Source organism: Rhipicephalus microplus, chromosome 9 (genome assembly GCF_043290135.1).
Source record: "Rhipicephalus microplus isolate Deutch F79 chromosome 9, USDA_Rmic, whole genome shotgun sequence".
NCBI lineage: Eukaryota > Metazoa > Arthropoda > Arachnida > Ixodida > Ixodidae > Rhipicephalus > Rhipicephalus microplus.
This window is the reverse complement of record NC_134708.1, coordinates 75,721,234-75,748,240: the sequence shown is the minus strand read 5'-3', so window position 1 is coordinate 75,748,240 and position 27,007 is coordinate 75,721,234. Positions and strand designations below refer to the sequence as shown.

Below are 27,007 nucleotides of genomic sequence, written 5' to 3'. Positions count from 1 at the left end.
GATATGCATTTTCACAGCTGAAAACAAATATGCAATTAGTTTTCAGCTGTCACTTCTAGATTATAAAATATCTATTCTTTCATAAACTTACATTTTGCCCACTGCTTCCTCGTAAAAGATTGCTGCAAATTAGCTATCACAGTGTTCTGTAAATAACAGGGAGTGCAAAAAAACCATAATTTTATTTTTAACTTCATTGCTTCAGAGTTATGGCCGTAACAAGTAGACTCATCAGAAATCTGAAACTGCTGCTTAATTACAGTCGAATCTAATTTGAGCGTGCTTAATTAGAACTTCCGGTTAATTCGAACTCAGGATGACGTCCCGTGAAAGCTATGTGCATTCCTATGGGCGAAAACGTCCGGTAATTCGAACGCAGAAGCACTTGCGACGGTTCATTCGAGCATACCGCATTCCGAAAATGCTCTCAGCACTCTGCCCGATCCCGCGGCGGCACCTGCGACACCTTAACGCTGCGTGCGAAGGAAAGGAAAAAGAAAGAAAAGGCTCCGGTGGAATGTTTGCTCTCTCTCAAATGCCGATCTGTGACGCGCTTGTGTCACGCTTCTCCCTTTTCCGCCCCCGCCACGTAAAGACCCTTCTCCTTCCAACGCTGCACACGAACAGAGAGAGGAAAAAAAAAAAAAGTTGTCGCGGGGTTGAGTGAATGTGTGGTTGAAGGAAAGGAACAAGGCACTATATTTTGCAGCCCTTGCAGAAGCATGGCTCTGCACCTTGAGGGGGGGGGGGGGGGGTGGAGTCTCTCTCACGCACTGGTGCCAGGCTTCCTCCTTTCCCGTCCCTGCCGCCTAACTCTTCTTTTAACAACTCGCGCGCTGTTCTGTTTTCTCTCCTGCTCTTCCTGCTTGACGTTATGTTTTTGCGCCTCAGTCTTCTGCACCAAGTATGCACCAACTAGCCCAAAAACAAGTCCTTTTAGAGCACACAAAAAAAAAAAACCTGCAGTGGAGCATTGGTCTAATCTAAAAAGCCGATCTGTCTCTCTTCGCGTGGAGACGCTCCTCCTTTCTCGTCACGTGCTGGCCATGGTGCGGCTCTGCTACGCAGTCGTCTTTAGAGGATGTCGGCGCTGGACATCTTCGCGCGCAACTTCTCTTCCCAGGAGAATGCTGAAGCGGAAGTAGAAATGCTTTGCAAGCTGGGTACGAAATTGATTGACTTGCTGCAAGGCAAACGTGTGCAGATGCGCATCACCGATACTTCAAGTAATAACGGATGTCCTGTGATTTGTGAATAAATGCAAGTCTTCTGAAACTTCCCCCTCGTGTGTTAGCTCAATGCACATGCGCCACTGCGTGTGCATTGAGTCAGTTTCGCCACAGCCCTCTCTCTGTTTATTTAGCTTTCATTAATTCGAACAAATTTTTGGGCCCCTTCGTGTTCGAATTATCGATACTCTACTGTATATTACTAATGAAGGCACTGTTCTTAATAAAATTATGATAGTTTTTTTTTATTTTGTTGCACGCATAAATGTGCAAGCTTTCAAATACTACAAAAATTATGAAAATCCGACCACTAGATCAAAAGATACTGCGGGCAATGGCCTTGGACATGATGAAACATGATGAAAAATGTTTTGAGAAAACGAGAAAATAAGTTTGGGGACATGGTGAGCATGTATATTCAACAGGTAATGGCATAAACCAGTGCTGCAATGATGTCAGAAGTCACCAGGAGTATAATCGTCACCATTCTCCATGCAATTTCTATTCATTGCATGCCAGATGTTTCCAAGGTTTCCATAGTTTGGATCGGCATACAGCGTACTGACGAAGCTCGCGCAGTCATCAGTTACTTGCGCCGCACCCTTCTGCGAGGCAGAAATCATTTGCACTTTCTCGTAACCTTTACAGTCGAACCCTTTTATTAAGAGACAAAGGCGTGTGAGACACCAGTGTGCCTACTGTAAAACACAGGTTGACATACGAGGTACCCTGCTTATAAGAGACACCTCATATAAAAGACAAGTGCTGCCTGCCTCATATAAAGGGGTTCAACTGTATGTCTTTGTGTACATGCACTTCTGTGAAACATTCAGGGTGAAAAAAAAAAAATGCAATTCAAGGCAGTTTGTCTGTTTGCTGTTCCGCGCCAACCGTGAGCACGACGATCTCAAAACGGGCCACGCGCTGTATCTCCCCCCCCCCCCCCCCCCTGCTCTAGGCGAGCTCCTACAGTTTTCAGTTCCCCGCACTCATCACACGTCAGCACAAGTTTTGTGGCAATGCTACATTCTCTATCTTTCTTTGAAATGCTGCCAGGCCCGCCACATACACTGACGTAGTTAATTCATTATCACTAAGCTTACGACGATGAACGACGTTCCAGTAGTTGCGGCGCGGTCGCTTTCCTGTCTCGAAAAACAGACAGCTCGCGTTGTGTGGCTGACGTTGACGAAAGGTCTCTCAGAATGTCACTCGCACGACACTCAAGGGCCACTTTTTCAGCGTCGGAAACCAAAGAAATGCCGACGCAAAGATCTCGCGTGCGATCGTTGGCCCTAGCTATCACATCCGTGATCGTGAGAGCCACGTTCGGTGTAGTGTTGGCACAGCCAGCTTTTTCCGTGTTCTTGATAGTGTTGGCACAGCCAGCTTTATCCGTGTTCTCAGCGACAGAGGGTTTCGCTGATAAGACGCTGCATGCTCTCAGATGCCGTTTTTGCTTCTTTCCGAGCGTGTGAGCAGTATGAAACTTTTAATGACCGCCTGTCATCGCACGCATCACACAGCGGTTGCATAGGCATCATCACAAAATAGCAGAGTGCGCACCGCTGTCTAGTAAACGAATCCCTTGACATCCAAGAGGGAACCGGGAACTGCCTCACGAGATAGAAATGCACCAATCATGTGAGAGTACTTGGTTTTTCTTTATTTGCGATAGCAGCATTGTTGCTAGACAAAAAGCGTCCTTCCGCTAGGAACAGACAAAAGAAAAATACGTCTTTAAAATGAGACCAAAATGACTGCGCTATTTGGCGTAGTTCTCAGATGCCGCAGCGTCGAATATGACTGCTTTTTGGGTGGTTTCGTGAGTGGAAATTATCACGAAATTGACTTTGAGACCGAATCACTCGACAAATAAGCATTACATGACAATAGCATTTTAGGAACACCTTCTCTAGGCCCTGTATATTATTTAAAAAATACATAAAAAATAGATTTTTCGGAAATTTTTGTGCCTTCGAGACTAGTGGCTCCCGTTAAAAAAAAAAACACCCTAATAAAGCGCCTTTTCTAATAAAAGCAATGCTACATTTACCCACGTGACAGTGTTCAGGCAGACATCCAAAACGTGCAATGCAAGGCCAAAATCGGCCGGCCACTCACGTCTCCTCCTTGCCAGCTGCTGCTGTAGGCTGCCCTGTGCTGCCTCCCTAAGCTGGATAACCACCTTGAGCACCCGCAGGAAAAATGCTTGTGACGACATCTTGGAGGTGAGCGCTCCCATCGAGGGGAGCTGCAGCTCTCTGCCACCCTTGGGAAGCCGATTGCTCGGTGGGGCCCCAGGACCAGCCACAGGGCCACCTGGTGCCGTGATCACGACAGTCGAGTGTGTGAACCGGTCCTGTATGGTGCCCGGCGTTGACCGGACGCCCGATGTTCCTGTGGTGACGATCGAGAGCCACATATGAGACGAGGAAGACGCGCCACACTCCCCAAGCATTTCGTAGCGTGGTCCAAAGAAACGGGAATGCGAATTTTTCCCCTCTGTCGTACAAATATAAACAAGTTCAAAGTTCGAGGGAACATAGGAAATTGCACTCTTGGAGCCGACAGCACAAAATACGAAGGAACAAGCCAGGAACAGAGACGAGTTGACACTCATCTTTTCTTTTTGTTCATCACGTCTTTGTATTTTGTGCAACTTCCTCGAGAATGCATTCTTACAGTCTGGCCAAACTTCAGCTGGCCTTGTTGGTGTAATCTGTTCATTAGATCAAGAAAGGCACAACACAAGACAACATATAAAGGACGAAGGTAAGACAAGATCAAATGCCCCGTGACCCAGTCTAACAAGAACAATGAAAAGAATGTCATCTTTTCATACTTTTTCTGATTTGATGATCAACCATGCGAAAAGCATTTACAAAATTCAACCAACTGTAATCGGCAAGTTATAATCGCACAATTTTCTTGTAACAAAAAGGACTGGGCATCCTGTGACGCCTGCATCATTGTCTAGTCCCTGAAGCAATGGAAAGGAAAACCAGCGTTGGCCATCGACCCACGAGCTGTGCAACCCGGAGTACTAACCGGGCTGTGGCGAGGAGACGGTAGCAGCACGTCCCGCGGCGTAGGCATCGTCCCGCTCGTTCTCCTCTAGGGCGAGGCGCTCCGAGGCCAGGCGTGCATTGAGCGTCCTCAGCTCGGCCAGCAGGGCAGCAATTGAGGTCTCGACAGTGGCACCGAGCGATTGTGCTCCTTCGAGCAACAGCCGCAGCACCACTTGCCTCGCCGAGGGGCACCCACGGGACAGCCGTAGCAATAGGGACGTCGCATCTTCTAGGCCTTCCTCCGAACAGGCCTTGGATGTCAGCGTCTGAGACAAATTGTCACGAAATACGGCAAAGAAATCAAAAGGGTGACGGAAGAAGCTGCCATTGTGCTGCGGGCACAAACGAGCCAATGACCCACCTCGACTGCGAGCTTGAGATGCTGTTCGAGCACCACGTTCTCGACGTGCGGAGAGTCGTCTTCCATGGCCACAGCCTCCGTGGGCTTGCTCGGTGCCGCCTTTTCTGAAGCGGCGGGTGCTGAAGCTGCGGGTGCCGAAGTCTGTGCTGCCGGTGCAATGGGCACTACAGGTGTGGTCGGCAGGAGTGGTGACCTTGACGATGCAGCTGCGGCGGCTGCCGCAGATACAGCTGCTACTGATGACGCCAGGGCTGCATGTGACGGAGTGCCGTATTGTTTTTAGACTGAGCATTGCAATAAGCTGGTGCAGTGCTGGGCATGCTCAGAGTGAAACTTAAGACACGTAAGTGAGGCTGAAGGTGACACATTGCCTGGGAAGACCTCATTCCTATGAACTGCAAATGGCAGCCAACAAAAGCGCATGATTTGAAAGAAACATTCTGAAAAAGCACATAAACGCTGTTACAACACTGTCACTACACACATAACGGCAAATCAATTGAAATCTGAATAAAATGACGCTAAAGACACAACTTCAATGCAAAGAAAGTAACTACGCTTGCAATATCAGTTATTGCATTATTCGAACAAATATTACAGTATTCAAATTCACTTTGATTCAAACTTAACTAATTGGAAATTTCGAAGTACTCGAAATGAACAAATAGGTGTATATTAGTCTGCATGTAACACCCTGAAAGGGTAATTTTGCTGCAATAAAGGGATGCTGAGCCATGAAAACACCTACATTGGAGAAATCTGCAATGCCGTGAAGCCCGACTTCATGGTTAAATGATTTCCATAGACACTTATTTCCTACAAGTGCACTCAATCCTCAATATAACAAAAAAATTACACCATCTCCGAATAAAGAAAACCATGTGTAGATGTGAAGCAGCAGGTGCTAACGCTTACACTGGCGGCAGCGTTTACGCTAGCGCTCATCGCGGCGTTGCACAGGTGAGAAACCTTGAGAGGCGCAAAGCACGCAGTGGTGGACCGGTTTTACCTACTGAAACATGCCAATTGCTGCTAATTGGCAATGAGAGACAGAAGACGCCGATTGGACACCAAGACCCGCAGTCCACTTTTAGTTAACGTGCACGCTGCGAATTTTCATTGTTCAACAACGCACAGGAGAAATCTCCACCCAGCACTACCTTGGAGGTCAAGATCCGGTGCTTATATATACGGGGTGGCCAGGGAACGATTGTGTCGGGTGAGCACTGGGCGTTTTTAATCAAGAAACTCGTTAACCGATGCTGCATGTGTCAGCGTTGCGAGGCGAGAGTTACGGAGAAACGAAGGGGAGGGGGTGCGCATGAGCTATAGGGCTGTAGATGCCACGGGGAGGGATGAGTAAAGAAGAAAGAGGGGGGAGACTGGTATAGGTTAGCAGATGCTGCCTGCGTCAGCGTTGCGAGGTGCGAGAGGGGCGTAGTGTAGAAAAAGAAAGGGCACGCATGGGCACTGGCTTTATGGTCACACTTGAAGGAGACTAGAGGAGGAGAGTACCGTATTTACTCGCGTAATCCTCGCACTCGCATAATTCTCGCACCCCCCACATCGCCCAACAAAAATATGTTTTCTTTTTTTTCTCGAGTAATTATCGCATCCTCGAAAACTGCCGCAAAAATGCAGTCTGCTCATTTCAACCGCTGATGATTATAGCGTGCGCCATCTGGCACCACCTCTTAACCATCAACAGTACTATTGCACAGAGATTCAATCCAAGCCAAGGCGAAATGGCAAGTGCGCGTTGCGGTGTATTTTGTATGTTGTGTCGGTAATCTCGTCACGTTACGAGGCGATACTGAAGCTACATGGCTGCTTTCACGTTGAAAGTGATAGATAATGATCTAAGCAACGGCAACAGGGCCGCCGGTAGGCCCTTCAGAGTCTACGAGTTTTGTGTTCGCTACTGGTGACGGCAGCTGAAAGCCACCAGATGCGTCGGGCCTGCCGTGTGCCTAAAACTGGGATTGATGGTAAACTTTATTTCTTCAGAAGGAAACTGCGGACGATTCTGTTAAATAGCCATCAGCCCAATACTGACGTCCTACGCTTACTTTTTGAGGGCTCCTTTTGAGCGACAAAAGTTATCGCTACGCCCGCAACGCCGACAAGCTTTGCGTATGGTATTCTAATTCTTGACTATTTGCTTCCACTTGTTGTGTCTCTAATAAATATTGTCTTGTGTTGAACCTCTGCTTTTATTGTTGAGGTAAGTTGTAATTAGCACTTATTAAAGCTTCCTGTTAGTTGCTGGGGTGAGAATCCGGATTTGAGGCCACTTCGTTTTCTTTTTCGCTCGGTATGTTTTCGTGGAAAGTTTTCCCCGCGTAATTCTCGCACCCCCCAACTATGCGTCGGCTTTCCGGCAAAAATAAAGTGCGAGGATTATGCGAGTAAATACGGTAGTACATGCACCGCGAAAGCAGGAGCGAGAATGCAGGAGAAGCGCAAGCAGCTGCTAGGAGAGAAGTGAAGAGAGTAACGCGCAGCTGTTGAATAGGAGGAAGGAGGAGGACAGTTGCACGTGCATAATGCTAGTGCGGATGCCTCGGGACACAGATCCAGGCAAGAGATGCTCTGCATCTAATATTGGTTATAACGAAGTAAATAAAAGTTTTGCAATGAATATAGCATAAGGAATAAACAAATTTCCAGATAAACAAACTTATTTTCATGTAAGATACAACTTTGTTATATTGAGGTTTGTGTGTATAGTAAATTTTAAAACTCAGCATATTTCACAGGTATCACTTGCATTCTAACATAAGCCAAATCTCACCACTAAAGTTGTTCCCACTTTTTTTGAACAAGGAAGGCATTTGTACATGTCTTGTTTTAATTAGCAAAGATATTGTACAGGTATGTTTATCATGACATATATGCCCATTCTTTTTTATATGAGATATATACTGCTAGAAATTATTTGAACCAAATGTCTATTTGCACAAGCCTAAAAGAAGAACTTCAATGGCATGTAAAGGCATTAAATGTCGATACAAAGTAAAGAGTGAATAAGCAGAGATGTTGGACCGTCCATATGTGTTCTCTGAAAATAGTTGAGAGTATTCTTGTTTTTTCTATTTACACACTTTCAAGGTGGATTTATATTTTTTGAAAACAGTGCTCGCAGGTGGCCCTTATTTTTACCGAAATTCCAAATTGCACTGCAATCGATGGTCACGTCATCTGGTTTCCTGCCCACATGGGCAAGGATGTCCACCCTGTTATCCCTAATGCCAATGAGTCTGCCCGTGCCCACGCACGCGCACTGTCCCATCGTGACAGGCCTCCAATTTGGGGGAAGGCATCCAGCAGCTTGATTCCCTCTTCACCTTTAACGAAATATGTAAGCACTATCACTTGTCCAGGCGTAGGTTCCTTTTTCCACACCCACAACTCTCTAAGGGCCCAATCACTTTGTAAATGCTGCAAACCGGTACTTACCTGTCGCCCTTACTTTACAGTAAGTTTTTTGACAGTATAAAGCCTCACTGCCCTCATTGTGATAAGAGACGATGCACATTATCCCACATTCTCTGGCAATGCATGGCGCTGCGCGATGGCGAGCCTCTCAGCACAGAGGACGCCTGGAAGGCTGCAATCGCCAGCTCGGACCGGGCTGTCCAAAGGGCCCGCAGTTTGGCGGAGGGGCATGCCCTTCCTGTCTCAACGTGGGTGCGGCCCGCAGCTTACCCGCCCTCTTGAGGGGGCATAGACTTTTCAGGACAATTTGTGAATAAAGTTTGTTGACTGACAGCCACTGTCTTGCCAAGAATGCTATGTCAAGTTTACAGCATGCAAGCATTTTGTGACCTCTAAGTACTCAGTCGGTACCTGCAAGGGTGCCCAGTCTGTACTCATTTGAGCAGCAAGTGCGAACTTTCAATCTAAGGGCGCGTGTGTACCCTTCCATGTGCTGCGCTCCCAACACGGAGAAACTGTGAAAAGAGCATCTCTCCCTGGAGCAGATGTACAGTTGAACCCCTTTATAAGAGGCATGCTCCAGGCAGCAATTCTTGTCTTTTATATGAGATGTCTTTTATAAAGAGATGTCTCTTACCCCCCGAAGATCAGTCATTGTCATTGTGGTCCCGGACAATTTTCACCAGCGCCTAATCTGACATATAAGAAAAAAACTACAACCCTGAAATGTCATCGAGAGCCACTCGAGTGAAATCCGGCACATGCACACGACATCCAAAATGAAGAGCAAATGACACGGATACCATAAATTGAAAATGACACAGAGCAAGACTTTTTTTGTGTCTGGCATCGTCTGGTGTGACTTAAACGAAATACAGCTCAGAGACTTCCGAAGCAGCCAAAGAGTGGCACTGCCAATAAAAAAGTAGTTTTCCTTTTTAGGGACGAAGCTCTTAGTGACATACCGTTGTCTTCCGTTGTGGTCACTGTATAGAGCTGTTGCTACAGTTGAAACATATGCGAGACACAGAAGATCAAAAAAAGGTTTGACAACAGACTTCAATGTAGACATGGGCTAATTATAAAGTAAGGGTTCACTGTTCCCCGTGAAAATAACCTATCGAGAACAGTATTGATGAGTTGATCTCTACTAAAAGGTGCCTAGATGTCGAGGCTTCTCAAGGAAACCTCTAACACACAAGCATACATAGAGCACTGTACGTCCCAACGAATTGCCCATATTAAAATAGTCTCTTGCCACTGGTAAGATCGTGGGTTCTTGTATTCACTTTAGAGACATGTCTTCCACTCCAGCAATTTTCTAAATCCTCCTTGAACTGCCTAAGGGCAAATAAATTTACATTTCTAGATTCACTTTATGCCACTCAATTTACATTACATGGGGCAACGCTCAGGTAACGTTAGGTTGCTCACCGCTATGATAAACAGAGCTTTGCCCACTTATCAAGATTCACTTCATGGAAATGCGTGGATCCTTTTTTCTTTGTTTGTTTGAAGGGAGAGCAGAGGACACATACGTGTATGTGCCTGCGGTGGCAAGAACAGCTCAAGAGGTGTCGGCGTACCCTGCAAACACCCGCACACACTTGTGGCCTGTCCAAGAGCTCGCTACTGCTTCACAGTTGCAGGAGCTTCAAGCACACACCGCCACTCATCGCTTTGTCGGTGGCGAGGCAACCGCAGAAGATGCACGGCCACGCAAAAAAGACAACATTGAGGGCGAAATTCCTCGGTTGTTTGGGCGAAAATTCATCATATCAAGAAAGCATTTGTTTTACAAAATAACGGCAGAGAATAGAAAAACTTCGTAATATCAAGAATTTCGTTGCATGGGGTTTCATTATGGGTAGGTGTACCGTATTTACTCGCGTAATTATCGCACTCGCATAATGATCGCACCCCTAAATTTTGTCGTCTAAATTGGACTTTTTTTTCCCCCGCGCAATGATCGCACCCTGAACTTGCAGCATCGACATGTCATGTGTCAAGTCTAGCTGAACATGCCTATTATTGTTTCTGTGATCTGAAAGCGGGCATCACTATGCTAATGCCGTAAATTTACTGATTTAAATGAAAGCATTCCTTACTTAAATGGAAGAAACTGTTTTGACGCGCATGACGTACTCACAACCTCCATAACTGATGCAAAGAAGAAAAAAAAAAATGTGGTGGCTTTGCTCCACGGAGTGCTTCGCTCCGTCAGCCTCCATGTTTGTGTTGACATCCTGCACTGTTACAGCGGCGGCCGCCTGTTGGTCGACCTGTGTTCATCCAGCAGAATTTTTTTTTTTTCTTGAGACCACTTTTTTTGTGTGCTTTGTCTGTGGAAGCGCCGTTTCACCATGGGGCGGTATGCGAGCTTAATTGCCGCATTCAAGCTGAAGGCGCTTGACTACGTGATAGAGCACGGCAACCGCGCTGCCGGCAGACATACCAGCGTCTACGAAATCCGGATTCAATACAATTGAAACCCGCAATAACTAAATCGCCGGGGAAACCGAAAAATTTCGTTTGCGCGAGAAGTTCGTTGCCGCGAGTATGAGAAATAAAAACAGTGATACGACCAGCAGAACGAAAATTTATTGCCAGAAGTCGATCAACTTACTTTGCCGATCCTTGCCATGCAACCACTTCGAAGCTCTGCCTTCGCACTGGAAAAAGTGGTCCATTGCTACGTCGTCGTCATGTGCGCCAAAGGAGCGAAGGGTGTCCTGCGCATCCAAAACAACCCGTGGGTTGTTTCAGATGCGCTAGCGCGTCGTTCCTGCCTGCAGTCTCACTGTCAGCGAAGTTAGGGCTAAGGCCGACTCCGATGACGCGCCGTGCACGTAGTAATCTGATCGTGCATCCGGTGCGGCCACTCGTAGCAATCTGGCCGTGCCGCCGCTTACAGCTTCGTTGCTTGAGACGAAGCATGTCGCCACAAGTGCGCTAGCGCGTCGTTCCTGCCCGCAGTCTCGCTGTCGGCGGAGTGAGGGCTAAAGACGACTCTGATGACGCGCTGCGCTCGTAGTAACCTGATCGCGCATCCGCTTACTGCTCCTAACTAAAGCGTAATTATAACTTAAGTGATCATCGAGCCGTGAACACGTCTCGAAGTAGCAATTTTCGAGAGCCATGTCCTCGCGACGCACAAGCAGCAGACGACGATCTCCCGGAGCGAGCATCGGGCCAATGGCGAGGCGAGCTGAGGCAACATGGCAGCCACAGCCAATCAAGAGCCCTGAAAAGACCTTCAAACATTTGCTTTTTGTGCGCTTGTTTTTAAAAAGGGAGGAGCCAGCTGAGGCAGGAAAGTTAAACAGGAAGAAATGCTCTTTCCGATGAGCCCAAGAAGCCGGCTCCCGGCCCCACCATCGCCAAGCCATAATTTTTTGAAAATCGCTGTTTCCTCGCGATTTCCAGAAAAAGTCTCGCTACCTAGGTGGGTGAAATGAATTTTCCGAAGCACTTCTGCGCGGTTTTCAGGGTAGATATTTTGGAATCAGGTAGAAAAAGGATTCCAGAAGCTGAAAACTTGATTTTCAAAAAATCGATTTTTTTTGCCATTTTTCGCTATTCCAAAGCCGCGTCCTCCCTTAAGTAAACAAAAATGGCAGTACCCATGCTAGCGTGACAAAAGCAGACGTCTACAAATTTTGAGTGCGCATAACACGCATACGAGCATATTTTCGATAGTTAGCCTTTGGCGGAAGGGTAAAATAAGGCCCGCACCGTGGTAGAAAATTCGTTAACGCGGAATCGCTGTCCAAAAACATTTCGTTGCCGCGAGATACGTAATACATGGGTTTCTATAAACAATCGCCGGGGATCCGGAAATATTTCGTTGCCGCAGAGATTTCGTACTCGCGGGTTTCATTATTGCGGGTTTCAACTGTACAGTAAAAGCTCGTTACTTCGGATTTCACGGGACTGGAAAAACTGTCCGAATTAACCGAATGCCGAATCAACGAATGAACAGGGAAAACAACATTTAAAATCAAGCTGCAGAAGCATACCTTTCTTTGTTGAAGTATTTTGTAATTGTCATCTGCGTTTGCGCGCAGATTCCGGCTGACATCACAATTTTTCTTAACTGTTCCAAATGGCCAACAGCACGCAAGCTGTCGGGAGTGTTCAGGTAAGCGTCCTCTAATATTAACAGCGCCTCCGAGACTTCCCGTGAGGAGCGATGAGGTCGCGGCTGTATCTCCTCGCATGATTCTTTGTCGGAATCGTGGTCTTCATGGGCGCCCATGACATCATTAATAATCACTTGATCGGTCAGGAGACCACTCGTGGCGACACCATGATCAATCGCGATGTAGTCCTGAAAGGTCACATCTGTGGGAAGGACAGCATCGAAAGTCGGGCAGTCATCGTTGGTGGACTCGGCTGACACCTCCTCGATGCCATCGTCAGCTACTGCTGCATGCTCGGGCCTCACAAAACCACTGTGCCAAAAACAGTTGGCGATGACTTGTGGCGGAGTGTTTTTCCACACGTGGGCGATGATGTGCACTGCGCAAGTAAGTTCACTTGATACAACTTTCCAGCTTCTGAGCATAGGATCATTCGCTCTAGCAGGTGCTTGCGGTACTTCGACTTCACGTTGTGAATGATACCCTGGTCCATCGGCTGAAGAGCGGACGTAGTGTAGGACGGCAAAAAAACTACTTTGATGCTCTTCAGTTCGACTGTACAGTTATGGGCACTGCAGTTGTCAACAACCATAATTATCTTGGGGTCCTTCGACGTGAAGTGCCGGTCCAACTGCTGCAGCCAGCCAAGAAAAATGTCCGATGTCATCCATGCCTTCCTGTTCGCTGTGTACTCGACAGAAAGGCTTTTGACGTTCTTATTAAAAAAACGTGGCTGAAGCGCCTTCCCGACGACAAGTAGTGGCAAGCGCTCCGTGCCAGTCATATTGGAAGCAGGAGGCACAGTTATCCTTTGCTTGCACTTCTTGCCACCAATGCGCGCGTCCCCTTTGAAAGTCACCGTCTTGTCGGGCAGAGCTCTGAAAAATAGAGCAGTTTCATCTGCATTGAACACGCCACGTGGTTCATATGCGGCGATGTGCTCCAGCAGCTTCACATTTCTCCACTCGGTGGTCACGCTTTCGTCAACACTGGCCTTTTCGCCGCACACACTCCTGAAGACAAGTTCGTGTCTCTCTCGAAACCTCGCAAACCACCCTTCTGACGCTTTGAACGAATAAATGGTCATCATTGCAGCGTACTTCTCACCTTGCGCCATGATGAGAAGTCCGCTCAAAAGCAGATGCGCGTTGCGACAGTCAGTAATCCACCGGAGCAAAGCTTCTTCGAGCTGGGGATGAGCTGCGGTTCGCAACCGCTTTATAGAGGCATGAAACTTCTCGCTTTGGGAGGCTTGTCGAATCTGTTGTTCATTTTTCACGTACGTTCCCAACGTGCTCCGCTTCACGTTGTACTTGGTCATAACCTGCTGTCGCGATTCGCCGTTCTTCAGTGCTTCCAAAATTTCCACTTTAGTCCCCTAGTTCTTTGCGTCGTAGTTCTGCCGCTTTTTCGGCGATGCCATCACTGTAGCGCACGATGGTGGTGGCATGCAAATACGGTCACAATCGAAGAAAAAAAGAACTCCGCAAGAAGAGATGGTTCCGACACGACAACACAAGAAAAAGTGGCGTCGGAGGCGCTGATTGGAGAAGAAAGAAGACGCTGACGTTCGGTGATGCTGCGATCGCCCCCACTAGTTGATGATGATGGCGATGCCACTCAGGTTTCGGTTTCACTCCAGTGGTGCCAGCGCTGCTTTATCACACTTTTGTGTAGAAGCAGCCGTCAGCATTTGTCCGAATTAAGCAGTGCGGAGCCGAATTCCGACGAAATAACGAAGGTTTGGTCCCATAGATTAACATGCACTTTGGCCAGGACCAATAGAGCCGCCCGAATTATCCGAACTTCCGAATTAACGGGTGTCGAATTAACGACCTTTTATTGTATTGGGAAAAAACAGCGCGACATGTTCATGACTACTAACAGCACGCGATGGGCTTTCCACGGACCCAAATCTGGCAAGTTCCCTGACATTGAAAAGGCAGTCCTCGAATACGTGAAGGACATGCACAAGGACGGTTATGCAGTGTCATTAGACATAATACAGAGACAGGCGTGCACAGTTTCCCAGAGGCTGGGAATAGCCACAAAGAACTTCCGCGTCAGCTCCGGCTGGACAACACGCTTCATGCGGCGGAATGGACTGTCGCTGCCATTTCCAACGCGCTCGACGGAACGGAAGATGACCCTTTGTGGGACAGTGAAGACACTGCCGGTTCCGATAGGGAATCGTGTGGCGACGACACTGACGCCAGTGATGCTTCGGAGTCTGAATGAACGTTAGGGGGTCAGAGAGTTAAAAAATAAAAGGGCAGTGTGCCATGCATGTAGCTCCTGCATAATGCGTGCATTTTATTACAAAGGTAAGCCTTATGTACTTTTAGTTTTGGTTATGTTCATGATAGCTACCGTAAGAATTCTGATTAGCGACTTCTTTACATTTCCGGTGCTCAGAATATTTTTTTACGGAAAATTTACCCCGCGTAATGATCGCATCCCAAAGTTGGAGTCAATTTTTTGAAAAAAAAAAAAAAAAGTGCGATCATTATGCAAGTATATACGATAACTGTAATAAATCCCAAAAAGTATGAGGTTGACCCACCTTCAGCAACAGTTTGCGGGTGATGCGGCTGTGGCTGTGATGGTTGCTGCTGCTGTGGTTGCTGTTGTGGCTGTTGCTGCTGCTCCTGGCGGGAACAGGAAGGCACCTCAGTCGCCCGGCCCAGCAGCGCTCCATCAATGTCCAGCGTGACGGTGCTGTTGGAGGCAGAAGCCGCCGCCGCTGCCGGAGTGGGAGCAGCGGCCGCTGAAGCAGGCGGCAGTTTGTTCTCTTTCTCCTGGTCCGGAATCGCCATGGAGACCAGTGCCAACAGCCTCAACAGGCGGTCCGTCAGCACGGAGCTCCGCTTCACGACGGGGTGCGCCAGCAGCGAGATCAGCTGGGCCAGGGGAGACGACTCGAAAGACCCTGCACAAAGAGATGCCAACGATTGTCTCATCCGATATAAACACAAGCACTAGTGAGAAAAGACCAGAGCGCCAACTCCCACCATACACAACACGAACATCAACAGAGAAGGAACAAATGGCTGAACAGTGGCTTGGGCTGGTTCTCGATTTCTAGGCTTGTGCATGTATTCGAATGTTTCAAATACACTCAAACCTCGTTACAGTCAACTGCCGATTTTTCGGGCACGCGAATTTTCGGACATGCTCGATAATCCAGACATCTTCGCGGCACCGCCACGAGCCCCATAGAATCAATGTATAAGGAAGTCTGAAATTTCGGACGCTCGAACCCCCCGGAGTCCAATTTTCCAGACTTTTGGACGCGGCGGAAGGTCGGAAACCGCCACTGACCTCCAGTGGAAACCACCACAACTGAATCATACGCGATTACGATCGCATAAATGAGCGCGCCAGTCTACTGTGGCAGCATCTGTTGCTTGGACTCGTTAATCGTTAGCGGAGAAACACACACTGCCTCCGAGATTCCTAACACTGGTTGTGTTTATCGTGCAAGGGTGCTTCGCTGACAATCAAAACTATCCACCGGGAAATTTTTGGCGCCAATAAAGTTCCTTTCGCTTTAGCGCTTGGGCTCGTGCGTGCCACTCTGGCTTCCTGCGCAGCCCTTTCGCGAAGCGTTTCACCACTTCGAACTAGAACTAACCGTCACACACCGATTTGGTCTGGCCACGCTGGCTATCTTGAATGTTTACTAGCGCCACCTGCGGAGTACCCAAGCACCGTCGCGCCGTTTTGTTTATGCAGCCCACATGGCGTTTGGCTACCGTAGTGTGTGATTGTGCGATCGTGTGAAGTGTGCTCTGCAACGCTATGCCTAGGTGCTTCGACGCTCGTCAGCAAACTCCTTTGTTCACATCATGGGATTTCGCTTGCTTGCGATGGCCCCCACTCCGCCTTCGTCGTCCTCGCTGATGACATCGAAGAGCGAAAAACCTCTGCTCTGCTGGTGCTTCCTTGCCCACGGAAATAACTTTTCAGTGGTTCGTCGACGCTGACAACGAGCTCGACTTATACGCCGAGCTAACCGACGACGAAATAGTCAGTCAGGTTATGGCAGATTCAGACGAATCCGATGTCGAAAAAGAGGAACCAACGCCTGCGCCAGCTACGACTGCCGAATTGATGTGAGCATTGATGACGCTGTCATCGGCGTACAGTGATGACATGACCTTTGCTCAGATTAAGGCGAATGTGATCACATGCAAGCGGAACGCCGTTCAAACAAGGATCAACAAGTTTTTCAAGCCACTGCAGCTCTAACACCGGCTGCCCTGACGGCGGCCGCTGTCGGCTGCATGCATTTCTTTTTAACGGCTCTTTTCAGAGCCACCCCACTGATGCTTTGGCAGAGTTCCGGAAGTCTGGTACTTCGACCTTGACCCTCTTGATGCGAGAAATGTCAATGAAATGCACTGACCTCCACTAGGGAGCTGGATGGCGCTTAGAGCGCGCCGGCTTGAAGCCACCGGAAGTCGGCGGCCTTGTCCCGGAAGCCGGTGCTTCTCCCGCCTGACTGCTGCCGGCGTGCATGTTTTCTGGACTTCTCTCAAAAGAATGCTTGCCTGCTGTGCTGTTAATTACACAAGCAGGCCAGAAAAGTCTTCTGGAAAGACGTTTCATGCGTAAGTGCCCTTAAATCAGTCTTAATTCCCCGTAACTGACTTGCACGGAGCATGAGCACGGAGCATTTGCGATGCGTTGAACGGCGTGTTAAAGCTGTCCGGTATTTGTCTTGCAGGTTTCCGCGTTCCCAGCCCCACTTGTACTAGCAGTGGGTTGTTAACCTCAAAAGGACAAATGGAAGCCATCTCCAGGCAGCAGACTTTGCAGCAGCCACTTTACCGAGGCGTGTTTTGACCGCTCGGGTTCAAGGACGCGTCTGAAAAGCGACGCCATCCCAACGCTGTTTTCTTTCCCGGAACACTTGCAGAAGGTGAGACTTCTTCTTCTCTGTGCACCAATCATTACTACGCAAAGTCATGGCCTGCAAGAAGATCTTTCCCGGATGAAGCTTCTCACATGCACGGCAAAAGTGATATATACCACTGCCCAAGGCCACACACCTGGGTGATATTTGAGACGGAACGCCGTGCGCGCTTTTGCGACGCCGCTCCGGAGAATTCCCGATAGCGCCTTTCTCGCGCGGTAGACTAGCGGTGCGTGAGTGGAAGACGATATCTGCGACCGCACTCTCTCTTGTGCAGTCCGAAATCCGAAGGCCTGGAGTGCACATATGTACGACGCTTCATTAAACCGCCGACTGCTATTCGGTTGTGGGAACACTGCAATTGGTGACCTCCCCGGTGGAGCATTTGATTGATTGATTGATTGATTGGGAGGTTTAATGTGCCGATGCTTGACGAGTCATGATCTGGGACCCATGCGGCGCAGAAGCTATGCCTGGCTTACGGTTCTGCATATATGATCCAAGTTTTAGTGCTGTATTGTAGCACCCGCGGTTTCTCCCTGTTCTTGATTTCGACGTTGCAAGCGTGCTCGACAGTAGAGCTCAGATTGTTGTGGGTCAAAGTGAGCTTTCAGGGCGTCTACGATGTTAAGTGTTGCGGAACCAAAAACATGAAGAAACTGGCCTGACCACATAAGAAGCAACACGTTGTCTATCTGCAGCCTAGGTGATGGGTTACTTAGGCTCCAACCCCCGATACACAGACCAATCACTGTCTCCTGGGGACTTGATTTGGTGAATTACCAAATCCGGGCTGAAAACACTGTTGGCAATGCCGCCCGTAACCCTCAAGCCACGGCCACTCTCTACCACGAGAAAAAAAAGGAAAAGATCGAGAGCAAACCAAACAAATACAACAAACACTCAGAAACCCGCAGACACGTGCAAGCGGCCGTAAAAGCTTCTATGAACGCGGCCTGCGTCACTAGATCCCACGCCTTGTACAAGACCGGACAGCCACTCCGAATCTTGAGAAAAAGAAAACGGTTGCGCGTCAGAAAAAAGGCAGTTTTACGTGCATACGCTGTCTCATTAAAAGCGCATTAAACAAACCCTGATCTGCGCCTACATAGCCCTTATTGTTACTTGGCTTACTCTTCTAACCACAAGCAGGTACAGTGCAGTCCACTTATAACGATACCACATATAACGATATATCGGTTATAACGATGGGTCGACTTAACAGTCTCATTATATGCATTGGGGCTATGGGGAAAAAAACCATATATAACGATATGTTATCCACCGCATATCGGATACAACGATGAAAAGTTTGCCGTGGACGGCATGTTTCATTCAGAATACAGTCGCCGACCGATTTTTCGGACCTGGCGGGGACCGAAAAAAAGTACGAAAAATCGAACAGTCCGAAAAATTCGTTTTCGCCAAAAATCTGAAGTTTATTGCATCAGGCAGGTTTAAAAAAGTCCTTGATGCTGCCTTGCCTCAAACTACGCTTGGAGGCAATTTGGTTTGCCCGTATTTGCGCCAAGGTGACATCGTCGCCGTAAACGCTCGACAAAATTGTCACCGCGTTGGCGATCTCCGACGGCTGCGGGCGGTCGTCGTTGTCATCCGACGACAACGACGACCGCCATCCGGCGTCGACCGTCATCCAGCGATATCTCGCTGCGAACGTCCACTCTCTATTAGCTTGATTATGGCAGCTTTCTTCTCCATCGTCAGGGTCGTATACTTCCCACGCTTCTTCACACCACCTGGCTCCCGCGATGGCACAGATGGCGGAGCCATGGCACCGAGAACACAAAATTCGATGCCGCAGATAGCCGCTGCGAAGCACACGTCTCGACGCTACGCGACACAACACGTGCAGAATGGCGACTGAAAAAAGCTGCAACGACAATAAAAGAATCCTTTTTTCGCCTCCTCCCCGTGCGATGTGATGACGATAGTGCTGACCGAAGACGAAAAAACGGCGTCCATCACCGCGTCTTTTAAAAAGCAAACACGGCCTCCGAAACTTAAAACATGGCGTGCGCATTCCAATCTCGGAGGCAGGAAAGGCATCTGAAGACCAAGCTTAGCCAAGCCGACAGAAAATCCAACATGGCGGCGTTCACAATGGCTTGGAGCGTGGCACAAAACGAGCGATTTAGTCCGAAAAATCGAACTTTCAGGGGCAAATTCGCCCGAAAAATCGGTCGAAACAATGCATTAGCTCTATGGAATCCCTGACGGTGCATTTATGAAGTCCGGAATATCCAATAAGTCCGAATTTTTGGAGTCCGGAAAATCGGTCGGCGACTGTAATCGTAACATTTAGATTGATAAGTTCCTCTGAAACGAACTATGCCGAGACAAGACGAAAAGTTAGCGTAGGCGAGTCCCGGCCATTCAAAAAGCCGAGGAGAGCATCGCGAGTTGGCGCGACGCGCCACAGATGGCGCCAGCTGTGTCACGTTTTGCGCCTCGCCGCGCGTCGACCGCGGAAAGGCTGAGAGAATTTAAAAAAAAAAATGCGAAAAGCAAAGCGCCGCGCTCCGCGGCTCCCCGCCTTCTACAACGGCAAGCCGGCAAGCTACTCGTAGCTTGCCGAACGAAAGCGGGAAAGAGAGAAAATAAAAAAGCGAAAAGCAAAGCGGCGCGGCGGCATCGGGGCGGGGCCTCGTTGGCATTCCGGCTGTGTACCTCTGGCTGTGCTTTCTTCCTCCCACTGCTCCCACCCCGCCGTCGGTCAGTCTCTCTTCCTCAGCAAACCCGTGATGCGTTCTTCGGAGTAAGAAATAAAGTCTTGTTTTTGACATCCTACTATCTACAATATTTATTAATTGGTGAAAATAGCGAAATGAAGCCTGGAGCTACAAAAGGTACGTCCGGCGACGATTTTTTGGCGGCAGTCCAGATATAACGATCACCGGTTATAACGATCATATTTTTAGGTTTTCTCGATATCGTTATAAGTGGACTGCACTGTATTTACAAAAAATAAATTAACGAAACGCGATCCAAAGAACAGCAGCACGCCGGCATTACTCGCGTACCGCGTACCGCAGCAGACGACCTCCTTCCGGGACAAGCGGCGGCACTTCCGGTGGCTTCGCAAGCTCCCGCTTTGGGTAGCGCCGGTGCGCCATCCAGCTCCCTAGTGGAGGTCAGTGATGAAATGGTGCGTTTTTTTGCTTGCATTGAGAAATATTAACAAAATGGTGCATTTTTTTTCTTGCATTGAAAATTATCAGTAAAATAATGCGTTTTTTTTGCTTGCATTCATTTTTTCGGACTGCCCGAATTTTCGGACGGTTTTTCGCTCCCTAGAGGGTCAGAAAAATCGGCAGTTGACTGTATAACGAAACTGAAGGAGAACCACAATTATTTCGTTATATCCATTATTTCGTTACATCGATTATAACAGTTTGTGGCTATGTATGCTCAGATGGGCGCACACCTATAAGCATGCAAAGAAAGAAACCGCCTTGTGGCCTGATGTACCGCTATGCGACCACGCATGCGACGGAAAATCAATACAGTCTAATCTCATTAATTTGAACAAGCTTAATTCAAACTTCCGGATAATTCGAACTCACGCTGTGGTCCCGTCAAAGCTACGTGTATTCCAATGGGCGAAAACACCCTGTAATTCGAACGCGCAAGCACTTCGGACAGTTAGTTCGAACATACCGCGCTCTGAAAATTCCCTCAGCACCATGCCCAATCCCGCCGCGGCACCTCTCAACGCTGCGCGCGAGGATGGAAAAGAAGAAAAGGGAAGAAAAGACTGTAGCAGATTGTTTGCTCTCTATCAAATGCCGAACTGCGACGCGCCTCCGCCACGCTTTTCCCTTTTTCGTCTCTGCACGTAGAGACCCTTCTCCTTTCAAGGCTGCGCGCAGAGAGAGAGGAGAAAAAAGAAAAAGCTGTCACGGAGAGTTGGCTCTTTCTCTAATGCTGATCTGCTGCTCTCTGCGAGGAGACACTCCCTTTCTCGGTGCAGAGGGTAGCAACGGAGACCCAGTCGTTGCCGTCGTCTTTAGAAAGCGTTGGCACTGAACTTAGCCACGCACTACTATTGCAAACTACGTGTGAAATTGATTGACTAGCTGCAAGGCAAGAGTGTTCAGACGCGCATTACCGATTACCGAACAAACAAATATAAGTCGAGATATTTTCAATAAAATATTAACCTAAAGTCGCACCTCGTCATATAGAGACGCCTAGCCGAAAGTGCGCCGCTGTCTGGCAACATGTGGCTTGCATGTGCTTGAGACGCCGGACATATCTCTCTCGCATCGATTCATAATTTTTTGATGTTTAAAAGGTTGTTATACCGGCTTATATGCTCTAACTATAATAAATATTAAGACTTAAAATATTTTACAGGTTATAACTTGAATTATACCAAAAGACAAATCCTGCTACCATTCAATGTTGTTTCCCCTTTCTTTGAACCAAAAAATATCATTTGCACAGGCCTTATTTCCATTTTAAAATATACCTATTGTGCAGGTTAGTTAGGTCATGGCAAATACGCCCATTTTGCTTCATAACAGGTGATATAATACTGTTAGAATAGGATACAAGATTATCAGACGAAAATCCATATTCGCTTCGAACCTAAAATTCACATTCACACAAGATTTCACGTTAACATGCTTACACAGAGCGAAATGAAAGAGGCTCAGTTTTATTCCAAGCGTGCCAATACAGTCGAACCTCGATATATCGAACGGCGCGGCGATCGCGAAATTGTTCAATATATCCAGAATTCGATATAAAAAAAATCACGAAAAAAAATGCGTCAACAGCTTGCTGAAAACATCCAACGAACCGTTCAAGCATGGTGCAGTAAATACTCACTTGAAGATTCAAACATAGTATTTATTGTGTTGGTTTAAAATATTGAAAAAGAGTAGCCTGCTTTTTGTTGGCCATGGCGTGTTTGACGACTGCGTCCTCAATATAGTCCAGGCGATCCATAAGTGACAGGCCGGTGCCTTCAATGGCGCCGCAGTGGCGGCGCACAAGGGCCGAGGCAGCTACGACCTCGGCTGATGTCTGGAGCGGGGCACCATCAGCGCTTGCGGGATCCACCTCGGCAGAGTCTTCATTTGACTGCTCAGCAGTAGCTTCGGCGACAATCTCCACATCCGTGAGGTCTGCCGTTCGGAGTTAAGCCTGTCGCGCACCACAGCGCGCGACAGGCCTAACTCCAAACGCACGAACACTGCGAGCACAACGACCGATGCCTGCCGATGCTACGGGGGAGTAGCTTGCAACAAGTGCGCAGTGTGCCGTTGACACCATAGAGACTGCAACGACTGCAAGCTGCAAGGCTGCGGCGTGAGTCCGGGTGTAAAGCGCGCACATGGCGCGCCCATGCCGGCTCGCCTGACTGCTTTCCCTTTCTCGGCGGCAGCGCGAGCCGTGTCCGAGACAGTCGTCTGCGTCCTTTCCCTCCTATTCTTTCCTCCTCAATCTTTACCTCCCACTCCCCCTTTCCCCGCGCGAACCTGTGTTGGTGCCTTCGTATTGAAAGACGATAACATCTCCGCGCTTATCTCTTCACTTTCCTCATTCAAGAACGTCTACCGCAAGGCTGCGGCGTGCGTACGCCGCTACGTTGAAGTGGCGCTCTCGGCGCCATCGATGTGTGCAGCATTCGTAAACGTCCGCCGCTCTACCGCTACTTTCGAGAGTTGAGGGAAAGCTCGCCGCCTGTCAATGGAGCGCGGGCGGTTTGGGGTGGCTGAGTTCGATATATCCATTATACGTTAAACTTTGTTCGAAATAAAAAATCAATAATGCATGCGATTTCCCACGTGATATAGAAACCATTCGATATAGGCAATAATTCGATATATCGGTGTTCGATATATTGAGGTTTGACTGTAGCAGTGCAAAATGCACACACCTGGGTTGCTTTCCTCTTCAGGCTGCGCAGCCTTGGGTGCACGCTTGCCCATGCTGATGCCGGCGGCGTTGCAATCGAGCCGCACCAGGACGCTCCAGAAGTCGCCATCCTTGCCCGGCTCGGCAGCCAGAGGCGACGACGCGGCCGACGTCGAGGGTGCCGACCGGGACGATGGGCGGCTCGAGGTGGCGGCGCCGCCTGCGCTCGCCTTGCCGGATGACAACAAACCCGATGGCCCGCCACGGACTTTCTCGGGGAGGAAATGGACGGGGAAGCTCTTGGCCAATGAGATCAGCGTGTCCAGGACGTGCCTGGAAAATGAGGGCATGCCACACTCACTCAAGCAGGGTTTTCACACGTGAACGAAACGAAAAGTCACAATGAAAATTTACTGGCATTAGTTATCACTGGAGATGTGAACAGCTAAACAGCCAGCTTGATCAGACTTCATCGGCATCCTGACAATGCGTCGAGTGTATTGGCACAGTGACTTATGTAAAGTGAATTCCCGAGAAGACAATCAGTGTTGTAAAAAACATGTCAAGTGTCTCAACAAACATAAGGCCTCATTTGCGAGCAACGTTAACAAGAGTTAACAATATTAGCTCAATATGCTGGCATGACATAATCCTTAATCTCGCGACTAATTCCACTGTCATGCCCCGCATTTTGGCCAGATGGCTTACTGCGCAGAGTGTCAACGATAGGTGGTATTTTTGTATGTTTTCACTGATGTGAGCTCTGTCCTTTCTTGCTTAAGTTCAACAGACTACCCACGGTTTGATTATCTCTTTAGCAAGTGCTAGCTATGCTTCTGGCTTTTCAGATAATTCAGAACAGCTGATCGACTCACCGGCAGACGACCGGCGACGCCTGTGGGTGGATGGTGACCTGCGGGCAGGGGCGTCTGCTACTGCAGTGCCGCACAATTTGAAAGACGCTCGTGCGGCAGCCCAGTGCAGCGTCCAAGCTGATGGAGAGCCACGACGGCTGCTGCTGCTGCAAGCCAGCCGACTGGGCCTTGCTCAGCTTCTTGCCTCGTGAAGTGTGCTGCTGCAAACCGGGACTAGTCGCGTTCGCGGTTGTTGTGCCATCCATCGAGGCACCCGTTGCCTCGAGGGGTTTGTTCTCTTTCGTCTTCTCCAGGATGGACAGGAGGGACTGCGCACAGGTTGAAGGCAGGTACAGCATTCACGCGATGCAATGCCACAGCCTAGGGCTTCACTGCTATCACATTCAGTTTACGTCACATTGGCACAACATTGGCTCATAAGCTAGCACAAGACCCAAATCAGTTTCAGTCGCCAAATTTTTCCAATTAAATTAGAGTTGAACTTCTTAAGATGTAGCAGACTGATGTGAGAGACTAATGGGTATAAGACACACATGCATGACTATATTAAAATAGGAGTTCATAAAAAAATGCTACAGTAAGACGTCCCCTTTCCCAGATCCTCAAGGGACCACAAAAACGTCCAGAAAATGAATACAAGTGAAAAGACTTTTCAATAGGTATTTTTCACTGACGAAGAGGGTCGCCGCAGGAGTACAGGGTTCTCATTGCAATTCAGCAAAAAAATTGTGTCGCTGTACACTGACGACAGTGACAGTGCTCACTTCAACTTCGAGCTCTTTGGCTGTGTAGTCGCTGCCTGTTTGATCTCAGTGTCGTTCGAATCCTGCGTAACTCGACAAACGGCTTCGCCGTCAGTCAATTCTGCACACAGCTTGAGGTCTTTGTCAGCGTCAGTGAAGCCGTCAAAGATTATCCTGGCTGGAATCGAAACACCGGAAACGTGCAGATCATCGACGGCAATGACCACGGGTGGAAGTTCATTGCGCACGCTTTCCACTCCAGGCGAGATTGCCATCTCTCGGCATCAAGTACGAGGCTCGCGCGGTGAAATCAGTTCAGGAAGGTCTGTTGCGTAATAGCCTTCTACTAGACTGCAAGCATGCTGTGTGGGGGTGCTGACACCCCCCGTAAAGTTGTTTGCGCCGCGTGGCGCACGTGTATCACCCAAAAGCCACATTTCAAGTGACAATTACCGGACAATAGATGGCGTTGTGTTCGCATTGAGTACCACTATCATCAACATGGTTGTTACAGTGGTAGCACCGGCGGTGACTCCTGGCGGAAAGCAAGCCTCGGTGGCGAGCGAATGAGGTTCTACTGCGCGTGCCGGTTGTTGCGAACGGTTGTCTCTAGTGTGGGTACTCAGCGCATGGCACTGCGGGCCGCGCGTCGGGGCTCCTCGTTGTAAGTCAAGCGTTGGCGATGCCGCCCTGGGTGTGTTATTGTGTTTGTCATGCTATTGTGTGTTTGTCATGAAGTGTATGGTAATATTGTGTACGGATGTCCTAGGTTGTTGATAACGATTGGTGTATCGATTCGGCGGACGATATCGGCGTTGTAAATTAGTTAAATAAATGTGTATTGTTATTTGGTTTGTACCGACCGCGTCTGCCGTGTCCGTTTACTCCAAGAGCGTGGCGTGGCTGTCGCTTGCCATTTCGTGACCCCACACCTGAGGGTAGACCATAGGTCAACAGCGTAGCTTTTCTCACTGTTGCAGCACAAACTGCCCAGCACTATAACAGGAATAACACCACCATGCTGTCTAAGCTATGGCTGGCAACGAATTGGTGTGTGCTGGATTGCAGCATTGTTGGTTTTTAGGGTACGGCAGCCACGGTGCGGCAAATTCGAGGGTTTGAAAACAAGCAAAATGGCGGAGTCGATGGTGACGTCAATTTTGTGGTTAACAGTAAAAAGTCCAGAAAATCAGACGGTGAAAGTCAGAAACGTCCGGAATTTCGGACATTTTAATACATTGACTCTATGGGGAACTTGACAGCACCACAGATGAGTCCAGGAAATCGGACAGGTCCATAATTTCGTGCATCCGAGAAATCGAACGTCGATTGCACCTGCTTATAAGAGACACCTCATAATAAAAACAAGAATTGCTCCCCGATGCACGTCTCTTATAAGGGGGTTTAACCGTGGTGATAATATGAATACAACAAAAGCTCATTCAAATAAAACTCGAAGAGGACTATAGAATAGATTAAGTTAAGGGGGGATGCTACACCTTCCAAAACCTCTTATTTTTGCGAGTACCTCAGTCGAATTTGGAGAGCCTATGTAGATTTTACTGCTGATTTCAAAAATCTAATTCTTTTTTTGCTGTGACAATTAGTTTTAAAGATATAATGAACTGCGACTTTTTCAATTAAGGCCTAATTAGCTAATTAACTGTAACTTGGATATTGATGTGCAACCTATAGAACCAATTCGGTATGTTCACAGTGTGCAATAAAGTATAAATCATTGTTCTGGGCTATTTCGAAGCAAAGTTGTGGGATGTTGAATATGACATGAAAAATTTCCCCATCTACACTTGAAACAAAAGATCCATTTAGAGAATTTTCTCCAAAAATTATTACAATAAAACTTACTTTACGACACATCCCCTGCATTTATCTTCGAAACAAAAAAGAAATCGTAATGATAACCCAGATATAACAAGAGATATTGCTCCGGCATAATGGGAAGCACATGAAAATTGTCGTTTTGAGAAATCGAGAAAAAACGTGGGCACACATTTTTTTGCAGAAGATGCAACAAGACAACCTCAAAACGCACCGGAAGCATAGTCTGAATGCATTCTGTGCTCATGCCTCCTCTTCACTAGCTTCCGGAGTTCCAATGAGGCTGTTCTTTTCTTGTTGGAGACAATGCTGCGACGGTGGTCTTTTTCTCTCGCTCTCCTGGCACCAGTACTTGTCGCATTCATGTCCATTTCACCTAAGATTGCCGTTGCAGAATTCAAATTGCCCGTGATGAAGCGCAGCACTGCTTCTGCAACAGCTGCTTCAACAGCGAACATGGATGCATGGTGCTCCTTGGGGGGCCAAACTCCAGATTACCGAATGT

The 27,007-nt window shown here is 48.2% G+C and overlaps 1 protein-coding gene across 8 annotated transcripts in view; it reads right to left on the bottom strand.

The window, feature by feature from the left end:
* Positions 1–27,007, bottom strand: part of HUWE1 (HECT, UBA and WWE domain containing E3 ubiquitin protein ligase 1) — a 207,744-nt gene that overhangs the window by 13,636 nt on the left and 167,101 nt on the right. For all 8 annotated transcript variants that reach the window (XM_075873864.1, XM_075873865.1, XM_075873870.1 and 5 more), the window contains 6 exons: positions 23,921–24,228; positions 23,068–23,378; positions 14,805–15,170; positions 4,662–4,912; positions 4,281–4,566; positions 3,354–3,629 (listed from right to left, as the gene is read on the bottom strand). In XM_075873864.1, coding sequence (XP_075729979.1) covers positions 3,354–3,629; positions 4,281–4,566; positions 4,662–4,912; positions 14,805–15,170; positions 23,068–23,378; positions 23,921–24,228 — 1,798 coding nt within the window. The remainder of the gene's footprint in view (positions 1–3,353; positions 3,630–4,280; positions 4,567–4,661; positions 4,913–14,804; positions 15,171–23,067; positions 23,379–23,920; positions 24,229–27,007) is intronic.